The 14,295-nt window shown below is 49.4% G+C and overlaps 1 protein-coding gene across 1 annotated transcript in view; it reads left to right on the forward strand.

Annotated features, from left to right (window-relative positions):
• The first annotated feature begins 12,075 nt into the window (after positions 1-12,075).
• Positions 12,076-14,295, forward strand: part of GUCY1B1 (guanylate cyclase 1 soluble subunit beta 1) — a 50,208-nt gene continuing 47,988 nt past the window's right edge. The window contains exons 1-2 of the mRNA XM_068542373.1: positions 12,076-12,143; positions 12,657-12,730. Coding sequence (XP_068398474.1) covers positions 12,141-12,143; positions 12,657-12,730 — 77 coding nt within the window. The 5' untranslated portion in view covers positions 12,076-12,140. The remainder of the gene's footprint in view (positions 12,144-12,656; positions 12,731-14,295) is intronic.

Raw genomic sequence — 14,295 nt, forward strand, 5'->3', positions numbered from 1 at the left:
CAGGGCCTCCATCAGAAGAGACCAGACTCATTTATTCCAGCTAAACCAGGAGCCCTAACGCCCACCAGCTTGCCGGGCAGGGAGGAATAAGGAAGAAATCCCAGATCTTCAAGTGCTCAGTGCACCACCAGGAGTTGACGAGGAGGCCTGGGCGTGAGGACCGGGATCCCTCCAGAGTGAGGCCATCCTTGGCTACTCAGGAAGGGTAACTGACGGATTCTTGATGCATCTACGGCAGGCTGTTACCCCTGCGATGAGAATGGTGCTATGAAATTTTCCCCGGTCTTAGGCGACGTCAGAGACACCACCCAGGTCCTGCAGGCATTGCACTCAGCCTCAGCTCAGCGGTCAGGGCCCTTAGGAATGAGGATAACATCGCCCTGGCCTTTCCCCTTGAGGTCAGTGTGGAGCCCGAGCCGCCACTAACAGGACCAGCTGGAGAGGGCAGGCTTTGGAGGACAGGCCTGGCGGTGGATGGGACTGGCTCCGCCGGCGGGGTGCAAGCGTCCGGGGGGGCAGGGCGTGGCTAGGGTCAGCCCTGCAGGGCGGCCTAATAGCTGATTGGAGTCCTGTTGACAGTACCTGGAGCTAAATGCTGTACGAGGCAAGTTGAACAAATTTGGGTGCAGATCTTTCAATCAGATTAATCCAAGTGCTCTATTGGTAAACTTCACCAGGTGCCACGATGGTGTAGAACTAGGGGTAGATTTCATCGCGAGACAACTCTCCCCGGGCCCCTCATACGTGTGCACATCTTATGACCAGAGGCTCTGACTGCCTTTGGTCCACACTGTCTTTCCAGGCGTGTGTGTATAGCTAAGTGCCTTGGAAATGGAGACAGTATCTCCCTCTAGAGCAGAGGGAGGGATGCTTCCCATCGGTCTACAGGATTCAGCTCCCTAAGCTCAGGGCTGCTACCCTGCAAGAAAGCCCGCTGCACCCACAGCGGTCCTCTGGCCCTCTCTGTGTCTCCCTGTGGGAGCCGGGACTTGGGAAACTGACCCCTCTGGCTGCTGCCGTGGCTGTGAGGAATACAGTGCTGACCACCATCCCAGGAGTGTCGCGTCTTCTGCCAGGATCCTTGGAACAGCAGCAGGCGAACTTGCTGGCTTGCGAGTGGGACGCGGTCAGGACAGGGCACCAGCATTTCTAAGTGAGCCCATTTTGCACAGAAGTCTAGATCACAGATCTCACTCGGGAATCTCAGTGCATTCGGCCTCACCGTCCTATCGAGGAATATCTGTCCCTGAATCGCAGCTGCCGCATTTGGGGCGGCGAGGCTTCAGCAGCCCACTGGAGTCTCCGACACTCCCTGTTATCTGAAACTTGCGCTAGGGAAGACGGGACTCCACCTTGGAGCCGCTTCTTTTACTGTAACCTTTGTATTCCTTTGCTTTTGCTACCAGTTAAGAATGTTGCCTGCAGCCTGAAATAGACAAGGTAGCCTCTTCTCAAGGCTCTGACCTTTAAAGGTGTAACACTTTACATTCAAATAGGGATAAAAAGTTGCAGAACAGAGCATAACAGCTGCAAAAACAAAGGACTCCGACACCAGGAAGTTTGCAACAACTAGCCACACCCCCTCCCCTTTTAGTGTAAAACAAGCCTGAATGCTAACTTGGGGAAGACGGTTCTTTGGGAGGGGAGACCACCGCCTTCTCAGTCTGCTGGCCCTCCCAATAACAGCGTTATTCCTGTGCCAACAGTTCGGCTCTCGATTTATTGTCTGTCCAGCAGTGAGCAGTGGAGTTTGGACTGGGTAACAGACCTTCCCAAACTGGCCCATCACTTTCCATTCCCTGCAGCCCCGCGGGCTTTAGAGCCATGGTTCTTGCATACCTCCCTGGTAGAGCAAAACCTGCTCTGGGAGAATTATGATAAAAAGGACTGTTCACCATGTCAACAGCCCTCCTTTGTCGACTCCCATAGTTCATATTAGGGTTGCCTTAAACTTCTCCCCTTGGTATGACTAAGTGTGACCTGATTCATGGTCTTGAGAACTGTGTGTGTTGTCAAGAATACAGGTTCTGTACAGTGAGGTTCGCTTTAACACAGTTCTGCCCTAGTACTGGCAGGAGATAGCTGTGTGGGTCTCTTTTGTAGACGCCACAGTGGTGGTCGGTTTGCATCCTGGGACTGGCCATAGCACAGGATTTAACAGCCCTGGGTTCAGTCCTCAGAGGGTCCACTGCTCGATCGCTGTGACATGTCCCAAGCCCTGACGACTCTGACTGAGACCGGACAAAGTCCCAGCTCACACCTGTGCTTCCTGCTTATGGAAAGAGTAGCCGTCTTGACTGCAATCTGGATCCCTAACGTGAGGGCAAGGCACAGGCCCACCCGAGTCCGGAGGGACAAAGGCTGGGGGAAACAATTTCTCCAGCTTCCTGCCCCCGGGGAGGCTGTGTGTGGTACAGAAAACAGCAGCATGCCTAGGGTAAGCAGTCTTCCGTCTGCAAGGCTGCCAGCCGGTACCGCGTTCATTAAGACAGGCGGACCCTCAAACAGACCCCCGAGGTCTGGCGCCCACAGGAGCCGTTTATTTCTCACATAACCAGCCATTCAGGGCCTGACCGGCGAAGCGCTCTCCTCTGCAGTGTCCCCCGGGCACAGACACCCACCCCGTCGGGCAGATGGGAAGAAAATGGGCAAGTCCCTGTGGAGGGTTGTGTCCAGGGCTGGAGGCGAACAGCCCCTGCGTTGGCTAGAAGCCTAGGGCGCGGCCAGCCTCACCGGAAGGGGCGCCAGGAGGAAGTGGGCTCCCTTGGCTGGTCAGCCTGGTCTCTGGCACGGACGTTCACCCCGGTCCCACTCGGTGCCAGGCAGTGTCTGCACACTGTGCCACACGGTACTGGAAGGTTCCAGAGAACCAGGAGATGAGTGATGTGGGCCAGACCAGGCCCGTCGTCAGTGCTGCCGGAAGCAGTGTAACCCGCAGAGCTGGTGACAGTGAGAGGATCGCAACGTGGCAAACCCACCCGCCGCCCACGGAGGGGGTTGGATGCCCTTCCCTCTCCCGCGTCGGGAGCCTGTGCTGCACGCGGAGCGAAGCGTCTTCCCAGGATGAGTGTCACACGAAGAGCAGGGGCCCTGCCAAGCGACTGCTATGCTAACAGAAGCTCACTGCTGCCAGGGCTGGACGCCGTCTGCACAGAACTTTCTGGTCGCCGATACGCCCTGCTTGAGGACCTCTTGCAGTTTTCCAGGGGGAGTCCCTGCCGTTCGTTTTCCAACCTTGGCATCCGGGGAGAGAAGCCAGGAGAACGGAGCATGAGACGTACCCTGGGGACCGGACAGGGGACCTCTAAATGTGGACCACCTGCTTTAGAATCACTGGAGGAAGGGGGTGCTTGGTAAAGTTGCGGATTCGCGCAAACAACCACAGACCCGTCAATTAGAACGGCAGGGTCGGGGCCCCAGAATCCGCATTTTAACCAAACGCCTCAAGAGATCTTTTTAATCAGAGTTTTCAATTCCAGGAGCCCCCTGCAGCCCTCCTCAAAGGGCTGGGTAACTCTGCCAGTGTTTACCCACCGATGGCAGGGTCTGCTCACCGCAAATACCTCTCCAGCCGCTTGGATTTTGCTATGTAAGCACAGCAACCCGCAGTTCCCTGCTTCCTGGGTCACAGCCACAGTCACGGAGGTGGAGGGACCTCAAGCTTTCTGGGCTTCTCTCCCCGGCTCACTAGGTTAGAGGGCTGATCCGCCTGGTCCAGTACCCCGAGTCTAGAGCAGAGGAGATAGACCGTCCATGCTGGACCACATACCATCAGGAAGACAAAGTGACAGTCAGTAAGAACCTGTGCCACGGGGTGGTCACTAAGCCACAGACCAAAGATGAAACAGTAGAACCAGGATCTAGAAACGCCGACCAGTGGGTCCACAGGGGTTTTTTCCTGCATTTGTTCTCAGTTGTACAATCCGTATCTTCAGCGCAATCCGCGATGAATCAGTTTTGGGTTTGTATTCCCAGGCTCATCCCCGAAACGTGACTCATTTCCTCTGGGTTTTTTCTCTGCCCCCAAGATGAAGAGTTTCATCTGCTTCTCCGCCTCTTCTTTCCCAGCCTTCGAGCTTCACTGCTGGCTCTTTCTCAGATCACATTCTCAGCTCTCAGGATGAGCCATCTCCCTTTACATATTCCTGATGTTCAAATGTGATTAAAAAAAACAACAGTGTTTGGAAACAGACCAAGGATTTTGATAGTGAAAAGACAGGCAGGGAAATACTTTAGACCCTGTAATGCATCTACCAGCACAAAGAACTCCCCAAACCAAAAACTATTAAATAACGCTATATCCTTGTAAAAAAGAACCCCCCCCCCCCCACCAATCCACATACTTATGTAGTACATGCAACAAAACTGACTCTTTTGGGTCACCTTTCAAGGAGGAAATGAGTAGAATTACACATAATTTACGTTTTCCCCACCATTTTCGTAGTCTTCCTCATGATTCTCAATATTCCTAAGTTTCTTTTACATTTAAGTCAGCCACAGATTCTGTTGCTTGCAATACACAACTCTGACTGATGGAGAGACCAAATTCCATGACAATTAATCCTGGGAAACATCCTTCTTTCAGAGAAGGCTGTGGCTATGCATTCCAGGGTGGCTGTCCTACATCACATATAAGGTACATCACTGAGACGTACGTGTGAATCGCAGCACAGCCAACAGGGGAAAAGAGACAGATGCACATAGTGACAGGACATGTGGAACAAGTGGGAGACCTTTCCACTGCCATCCACACCTCTGACCTCTGCTTCTACCATCACATCCTCCCTGGCTTTGACACCCCTGCCTCTCTATTATAAGGACCTTTGTGATGACACTGGACCTGCTCAGAAAATCCTGGGTACTCTCTCCATATCAATACTCTTTTTTTTTTTTTTTTTTACATCTTTATTGGAGTATAATTGCTTTACAATGGTGTGTTAGTTTCTGCTGTATAACACAGTGAATCAGCTATACATATACATATATCCCCATATCCCCTCCCTCTTGTGTCTCCCTCCCACCCTCCCTATCCCACCCCTCTAGGTGGTCACAAAGCACCGAGCTGATCTCCCTGTGCTATGCGGCTGCTTCCCACTAGCTATCTATTTTACATTTGGTAGTGTATATATGTCCATGCCACTCTCTCACTTCGTCCCAGTTTACCCTTCCCCCTCCCCGTGTCCTCAGCTCCATTCTCTACATCTGCGTCTTTATTCTTGTCCTGCCCCTAGGTTCTTCAGAACGTTTTTTTTTTTTTTTTTTTTTAGATTCCATATATATGTGTTAGCATACAGTATTCGTTTTTCTGTGTCTGACTTACTTCACTCAGTATGACAGACTCTAGGTCCATCCACCTCACTACAAATAACTCAGTTTTGTTTCTTTTTATGGCTGAGTAATATTCCATTGTATATATGTGCCACATCTTCTTTATCCATTCATCTGTCGATGAACACTTAGGTTACCTCCATGACCTGGTTATTGTAAATAAAGCTGCAATGAACATTTTGGTACATGACTCTTTTTGAATTATGGTTTTCTCAGGGTATATGCCCAGTAGTCAGACTGCTGGGTCATATGGGAGTTCTATTTTTAGTTTTTTAAGGAACCTCCATACTGTTCCCCATAGCGGCTGTATCAGTTTACACTCCCACCAACAGTGCAAGAAGGTATCCTTTTCTCCACACCCTCTCCAGCATTTATTGTTTGTAGATTTTTTGATGATGGCCGTTCTGACTGGTGTGAGGTGATACCTCATTGTAGTTTTGATTTGCATTTCTCTAATGATTAGTGATGTTGAGCATCCTTTCATGTGTTTGTTGGTGATCTGTATAACTTCTTTGGAGAAATGTCTGTTTAGGTCTTCTGCCCATTTTTAGGTTTGATGTTCTTTGTCATGTGAAGGAAGATCCTGCAAAATACATTCTAAGTGCCACTGTAATAAGTACATATGTTTGATAAACATACTAATGGGTACATTCAACACAGTTATTTTGCTTCAAATGTCAGTGAAATTGAGGAAGATTTTTATCACATCAGCAGAGGATAATTTTCAATTTTTTTACGTTGCTAATAAAGCACCCATTCTGGAAAAAAGCTCATGCTCTATATGAATGGATTAATGGATAATTTGCTTCCTCTTCACTATTTTTAACTGATGTTTGTTAGAAAATTCATAATATTATTGTATCTTTTAGTTAGGTTTGGATTTAATTTTTAACAAAAGAGAAAATGACAGAATTCAGGAGATGAAAGGTAGACGCAGCCGAGAGATTGTCAGATTGTCCCTGGTCACCCACCGCTTCCGACATGAGTCCTTGGCTCACTCACTTACGAACTCCAGTCAGTGAGGGACAGAGTGGGCCGTTCTTTACAGTTTGGGAGACGCTTTCACACAGGTCTCCTTTGATCCCCCTGGCACCTTAGCCGAGGAAAGTGGGCCAGGCACTTTGGTCATGGCTATAAAATGGGGGATTGCAGACCCCAGCTAACTCGCCAGGCAGGACACCAGCAGGGCTGATCCGGTTCCTCAAACCCCCAGGTGTCAGCTCCTTTCACTGCGCATTTGGTGCCCGTGGACACATCACATTCCTATGAGGTGGACACTGTGAGTTTCGCCACAGTAGTGGTTGATTCTAGAAACAGCAACAGCCGATGTCAAAAGCACTGTCATCTAACAGTTTCTGAGTTCTTCAGACCTGCCTCTCACTGCTCAGGCATCACACCTGCATTAAGCCATTTGCTGTTCACAATACACCTGTGAGGCTGGTAATATTTTTAATTTTCTCAACACTGGAGTGTATTGATCTGTTATTTTCCCCGTTTGATAAGAGAGAAAACGGTGGTTCAAAAAATAGTGACTTGTTCAATGTCAGTTCTCTACTAAATGGTGAAAAACAAGCAGTCTGACTAAAGAATCTGTGTAATTAACTACTACACTATATTTTGTCCCCATAGCTGACTTTGTTCTTTGCTTTTTCAATTAAGAAAAGATAAAAAGTAAGGTATTCAAACAGTTGAATTTGTGGCTCTCATTCTCCCCTATTTCCTTTTGTATCAGTAATGCTCAGTTGTAACTGAACACAGACTAGAAAGTTTAATGCAGTATCTAGAGGCTTCTTAATGCTGTGGACTGTTTTGAAAAAGACACACAGAGCTTAAGTGCTAGATTCCAACCACTAGTGGGTGAGAAAAGAGGAAAGTATATTTAGCTCTGGCTTCATGGGAATCTTAAAATCCTCCAGGGCTTCTGAGGACAATAATTCATTACTTTGCTAATTATTACTTCTTAAATAAATGGTTGACATTTAAAATTTTCATTGTTCCCTGACAAAGCAAAATGCATAGAGCTTTCCTGATATAGAGAAAGAAGGTTTCTACTAAATGGCCTTTCAAATAACTTTCCGAGCTCAAAGTAGATGAATCTTTGACATGTTCGTGGTAGATCTATTTTTATTAAAAAAAGTCTGTAAGTATGGACTGTGGCCAGGGTAAGCTCAGTGAGTTTTTATTTTAATCAGCTTGACCGCAGAAGCATATGAGAGCTGAATCTTGTTTTCATAAGCTTTTCTCAGAAATAAAATATATTTTATTTAATTACATATATTTCAGTATAAATATAGGTGATGAGTTGCCTTACCTTTAAGCTTCTAATTATTACAACATCAATACGAAGCATCGTTTCAAATTCTCTTTAAATTTCTTGCCATTTATTTACAGAGTTCGAGCACTTTATGTGTATATATATATATATATATTCATGTATATATATACATATACTTGAACATATATATGTGTGTGACTGCATTTTTTTGTTTGTTTATAAATTCTGATGGCACGATAAACATTGAAAGGAATTTGGTACAGAAGAGTAACTTCAGAAAGTGCTTCTTTTAATATTCAATAATACCCTTTTCATGTGACTAAACTCACAGTTAATTTGCAAATTAAAAGGAAATCTGAACGTCACCTCTTTAAGAATCTGAATTATTGAATCTCCTTTTTTCCGTTGGTCCAGAACCCCATCACCTAACATGTCATCCAGAACTTACTTTTCTCTTTGCTCATAAGCATTCTGAATTCTCTGCTGTAAGTATTGAAGTGGCTGTATTAGTGAAAATCACAGGAGGGGTGATTACTCTGTGCTTACTCAGCACTAAGAAGCAAAAGCTTCACGGAAGAAAAAAAAAAAAAATAATCGGGCTCTGAGCCATACAGATGAAAGGAGCATATGAATATCAAGCAAAACATTGTATAAGGAATTGTTGAAATTAAAGCACACGATGCTCTACGACATGATCCAAAAATAGAAGCCCTAATTCCCTGGTAGGAAAAAAATCTGGCAAAACACCAAAGCATTCAAAAACAACGCACAGACCCGAGAACAGTCCCCCAGGGTTTCCTCTTTATCCCCAACCTAAGGTTCGTTATCTTCCCATCACTGGAAAAGCCTTGAGAACAATGCTTACAATATGCTTAATGTTTAACTTACCCAACGCATTTATTTTTATTAGCTGAAAATGTGAGTCATTCCAGCTGACATTTTGGAAAGCCACATAGTGCCTCTTTACTTATTTATTTTTCACGCATTAGACTGATCTTCAAGTAGTTTGCGTTGACTCCGGGGGCGGGGGCGGGGGCGGGGCAGGCTAAGCTGTTCCCCAAGCGCCTCCTTTTCCTCTGTAGCTGGTTCTCCTCAGTTTGGCCGTCCAGAAGGGAGCCCAGTAACAGACTGGTTCCGAGAACACAGCACAATCTCCTTGTGACCTGGTTGCTCCGCTCCTATGGCAGCAGTGGCGACAGGGGGTAGGGCGCTGGCAGAAGCCTGGCGACCCGCTTTGGGGCTCTCGTGGCTGGCAGGTTCCCTTCTCTCCCTAAATGTCACATCCTCTATAGTATCCGTGGGCCAAAGGAACATTGGCAAAGTTTCCTTTACACTCAGGTGACTATGAGATAATTAGAAAAGCAAACAGTATAATATACTGACAAATGCAAATAGCTGTTGGACAAAAAGGGCCATGTGGGCGGAAGTGTGAACTTCAGAGAGGGAAAACAGTAGGCAGGGATGCTCATCCCTCACTTCCTCTCCCATCTTTCTCCAGTTGGACGTTCCTCATTTTCCACCACGACAGAGCAACGTTCTCTCCCTTTTACTTGCAGAGTCTAAGGTGCAGGCCACTGCAGCACCTTCTGGACTGAGACACAACACAACCGTTGCTCAGAGGAAGACAGGTCAAGATATAACAACAGGTCTTTTTAACACGTTACGAAACTATTACACCTGCGTACTCTGATGATGGCTATTCTGACTGGTGTGAGGTGATACCTCATTGTAGTTTTGACTGGCATTTCTCTAATAGTCAGCAATGTTGAGCATCTTTTCATGGGCCTGTTGTCCATCTGTATGTCTTCTTTGGAGAAACGTCTGTTTAGATCTTCCACCCGTTCTTTGATGGGGCTGTTTGTTTTTCTGATATGGAGCTGCATGAGCTGTTTGTATATTTGGGAGAGTAATCCCTTGTCGGTTGCTACGTTCGCAAATATTTTCTCCCATTCTGAGGGCTGTCTTTTCATTTTGTTTATGGTTTCTGTTGCTCTGCAAGAGCTTTTTAAGTTTAACTGGGTTTCATTTGTTTATTTTTGTTTTAATTACTCTAGGAGGTGGCTCAAAAAGGATGTTGCTGCACTTTATGTCAGAGAGCGTTCTGCCTATGTTTTCCTCAACAGTTTTAAAGTATCTGGCCTTACACTTAGGTCGTTAATCCGTTTTGGGTTTATTTTTGTGTGTGGTGTTAAGGAGTGTTCTAATTTCATTCTTTTACATTAGCTGTCCAGTTTTCCCAGCACCACTATTGAAGAGACTGTCTTTTCTCATAATTCAAAAAGACACATGCACCCCAATGTTCACTGCAGCACTATTGACAATAGCCAGGACATGGAAGCACCCGAAATGTCCATCAACAGAGGAATGGATAAAGAAGATGTGGTACAGATATACAATGGAATATTACCCAGCCATAAAAAAGAACGAAATAATGCCATTTGCAGCAACATGGATGGACCTAGAGATTATCATACTGAGTGAAGTAAGTCAGACAGAGAAAGACAAATATCATATGATAGCGCTTATATGTGGAATATAAAAAAAGGGTACAAATGAACTTACCTACGAAACGGAGAGTTACAGATGTAGAAAATAAACTCATGGGTACTGGGGGTAAGGGAGGGGGAGGGATACGTTGGGAGATTGGGATTGACATATACACACTACTATATATAAAACAGGTAACTAATAAGAACCTACTGTATAGCACAGGGAACTCTACTCAATACCCTGCAATGGCCTGTATGGGAAAAGAACCTAAAAAAGAGTGGATATATGTATATGTGTAACTGATTCCCTTTGCTGTACACCTGAAACTAACAGAACATTGTAAATCAACTATACTCCAAAAAAATTTTTTTTAATAAAATATTATATCTGCGTAGAAAAAAATAAAGAGGTACAGAAGGTCATGATCAAAAAGTAAAACTCTTGGTTCCTCCAGCCACTGGTTCCAATTACAGACAATAGTCATCTCAAAGCTCTCCTAGGCATCCTCCCAGAAGGCTATGTTCATAGCAATGTGTGTGTTCTTATTATCCAAATAGCACCTTACTCTACACAATGACTTTATATATAACAAAATTGAAGGTGATTACATACATGTGCCACGTGTTTATTCAACAATGCATCTTTCTGTATCATTATGTATCTAGCTTTTTTATGATTGCATAGAGTAATGGGCTATTTTAATGGTTAAAAATTTGTAGTTAATGTTAAATAACAGTTTAATATTTTAATAATTATATAAGGTATGAAAGCCTCTAATTTATTAAAAAATTCCACCATTAGTGATAGAAATGAGTACTTTTATAGGTTGTTGTCTTATTTGTCTGCTATATAGCATTTCTGTATCAATTACGTTTCAACATCCGTCTCTGGGTACAGAAGCCAGTACAATTTTTATTGCTTTGACATTTTTCTCTCTTCCCATCATAGAATCTCATCCTGGCTTCTTGGCTCCACTGAGACTGGTGCCTGGAAACACGGCTTGCCTTTCCTTCCTCACTCTTGACCTAACGCTGGTCAACCGCGTCCACGCACCGCGGGCACGGAGTGTTAACCAGCAGACAGTTCCTGCTCGGTCATCTCCCCGCGGTGGAGCTCGGGGCATTAACTAACCTAAGTGCCTGGTAGAACGGAGACCGGAAGTAGATTAATTAAAAGTCTGCTCGTTCGGTACCCGGCCTTTTCCAGTTCAGCAGTTCCCTCGGAGAAAGAGCAACACAGGCCGAATCGTGGCCAGCTGCGGGCTCCCTGGAGTCGTGGCCCCTGGCTGTGGTGCGGGGTCAGGTGTCCCACCCGGATGGAGTCCAGCGCCCCCCGGACCTGGCAGGGCGGTTGAGTAACGGGCAGATCTGGTTGACACGATGCTCATCCAAACTGTGTTACTGAAAATTTTAGCTCTCTCAACTAGTCTCATGGACGAAAAGTGAAACGTGATGAGCGCAGTCTTACTAGCTTTCAGTTTGCCATAAACGACGTTGAGCGAACAAGCCACAGAGGAAACGTCTATCTGCAGCTGAACAGGAGGATGCCGAGCACGAGGGCGCGTTCCTCTCGAGGCGTGTGCGTTGCAAGATAGACACACGCACACACACCCTCCCGTTGGTCTGCACACGCACACACACACACCCCTCCTTAGTCTGCGCGCACACACACACACACACGCACACACACACACACCCCTCCTTATTAGTCGGTGCTTCCCCCCCCCCCCCACGCCCCGGGGCAGACCTCTGCTGAAGAATACGTTTGGTGGGAGGACGCAGCGCCTGCACCTCCCGCCCCAGAACTGGTGCGCGGAGCCGCTGCGGCTGCTCCGCCGTCCCTGCCGCGGCCTCAAACGAAAGCTCGTCAACGGGCGGGGCGGCACCGCAGCCGCCGAGCTCCCTGCGCTGCGCGGCCGCGGATTGGTCGGCAGGCGGGGGGCGGGGGCAGCCGGGGGCTCGGCGCGCGGGCGCTGCGGGAGGGGCATCGGGGCGCGCCGGGCCGGGCGCCGCCGCCTGGGTCGCTCGGCCGGGCGGGCGCGGACACCATGGTGAGTGCTCTCGGCGCCCGGGCCGCGCGTCCCGCCGGCCGGTGGGGCCTGGCCGCCGAGGGGACCGGCCGAGCGCCGCGGACGCGCGGGGCCCGGGGCAGCCTGGCGGCTCGCCGGCGTCCGGAGCCGGCAGACCGGAACGGCCAGGGTCGCGGCGCGGGCGGCCGGTGCCCGGCTTCCCGGGGTCCGCACCGCGCGCGGCCTGCCGAGCTGGGGCAGGGGGCGCGCGGCCGAGGCGGGGGGCGGCCGGGGAGGGGCCGGGCTCGCGTGCCCTCCGGAGGCCCAGCCCGTGTCGGCGGCCGGGGGGTGGGGAGCACGGGGACCGAAGGGCTCTGCGCGCGGCCGGCGCCAGGGCCGCCCCTCCTCCGCGCCCGCGACCCCCGGCCGAGCGGCCGCCGAGGAGGCAGACGCGGGGGGCGGGGAAGCGGGTAGCGGGCGCGGCGGGGCCGCCGGGCCCCCGGGCGCCTTGCCCCGCTGCCGGTCCCTGACGCTCGGCTCTCCCCGACCCCGCAGTACGGCTTCGTGAATCACGCGCTGGAGCTGCTGGTGATCCGCAACTACGGCCCGGAGGTGTGGGAGGACATCAAGTAAGTGCGCGCCCGCCGCCCCGCTTCCTGCCCGGGGCCGCCGCGCTCCCACGCTTCCAGCCGGCCGTGGGGGGGTGGGCGGGAAGGAGCCCGGGGGCCGCGCGGCCTCCGCCCCGGCGGGCGTGGGAACGCGCTGCCCGCGGCCCGGCGGCTGCCACGCGGAGGGGCGGCGGGGACGGCGGGGGCCTCGCAAGCGGAGCGAGACCGGCTGGCGGCCCTTCGCACACGTCGCGGGCACGCGCGGCAGGGACGCCTTTCCGGGTGCGGACGCTCCCTTCGGAGCAGCTGTGAGCCGAGCGCGTTTTTCCCTCTGAAACGGGGGGACACCTCTCCCGCCCCCCGCGTCTTTACGTCTGGTTTGTGCCGTGGTGAAGGCTGCCAGCGGTAGGAGGGCCCTCTACTTTCTGTCCAGAGCTGCGAGCCCAGAGCCCTGCACGTGCGCGGAAATACCGCAACCGCGGGAGTTCAGACCTGCCGCAGCGACCGGGGCATCGCCCCTGCGGACCCCTGAGCGTTGCAGCCCAGCCGCGCTCTCTCCTTTTGTCCCTCTCACGCTGGTGAAATTCGCGTGTAACGTGTATGCATGACCGCAGCCGAGTCGCCACACCGACACCCAGTTCTCTCTGGATTTGCATCCTGGGACAGCAGTGCGACCGCCACAGGCAGCCAGAGGGAGAGAGGGTGTTTTCCCCGGTGGGCAGAGCACACCTTGCTGTTATTCACTCTCACTGCCTGTGCTCACCGATTTCCTTCTGTTAGGTCAAGTAGGTGATGCTTTATGCTGTTCGCTGCTAGACATATGATAGTTAGTGGCAGTGAATGCTAACAGCCTCTATCGTGCAGTTCCGCGGTAGTGATTTCTTCTACAGATCTGTTTCCGTGGAAATGCCCCGGATTAAATATTAAGCAGTAGAATGCAACATCCCCCCGCCTCGGGTCTGTACCCTTGAGCATTGTTTCAGGTTCCATGACCCACTTAGGTTGCCCACGGAGCACATCTATATACTATAAAGAGAAGTGGGGATTTGAGAGTTATGTGGTTCAAGCGAATGAGAATCGAGGCCCTAAAGCTTACTTTGGGATTTGAACTTTCTATCCACCTTATTAATACCTTCATAATTTTTATGTTTCTTGGTAGACAGAGTTATAGAGAAGGCAGGCATCAAAAGTAAGATGTTAAACGGTGTAACCTCAGTGTAGGATTGTTTTTAAGCCGCTTTCTCTGTGAATGTATGAAAGCGCCATGTATATCTCCCACGTGGTAATGTCTCATCTGTAAGCTAGAAATCCCCATACTTCCCGGTGGATGTGCGATGGCAGTGAATATGTTTAGAATTTTGAGAGCACAGGATGGCTGTTGTGGTGAAACAGTCTGATGTATGTTTATTGGATTTAGAACGCGTGTCTTACCCATTATCAGTTTCAATCACTGTCAAATACAGAAATGAAAAGTAATACCTCATAGGGAAATGTGTCGGAAATTTAAAAATTGAAGTATCGAGTGATTTGTTTACATTGGCCGTATTTTCCACAGAGAAGGTCAAAAATATCTAAAAATTTACAAA

This window comes from Eschrichtius robustus, chromosome 4 (assembly GCF_028021215.1).
Source record: "Eschrichtius robustus isolate mEscRob2 chromosome 4, mEscRob2.pri, whole genome shotgun sequence".
Classification (NCBI taxonomy): Eukaryota; Metazoa; Chordata; class Mammalia; order Artiodactyla; family Eschrichtiidae; genus Eschrichtius; species Eschrichtius robustus.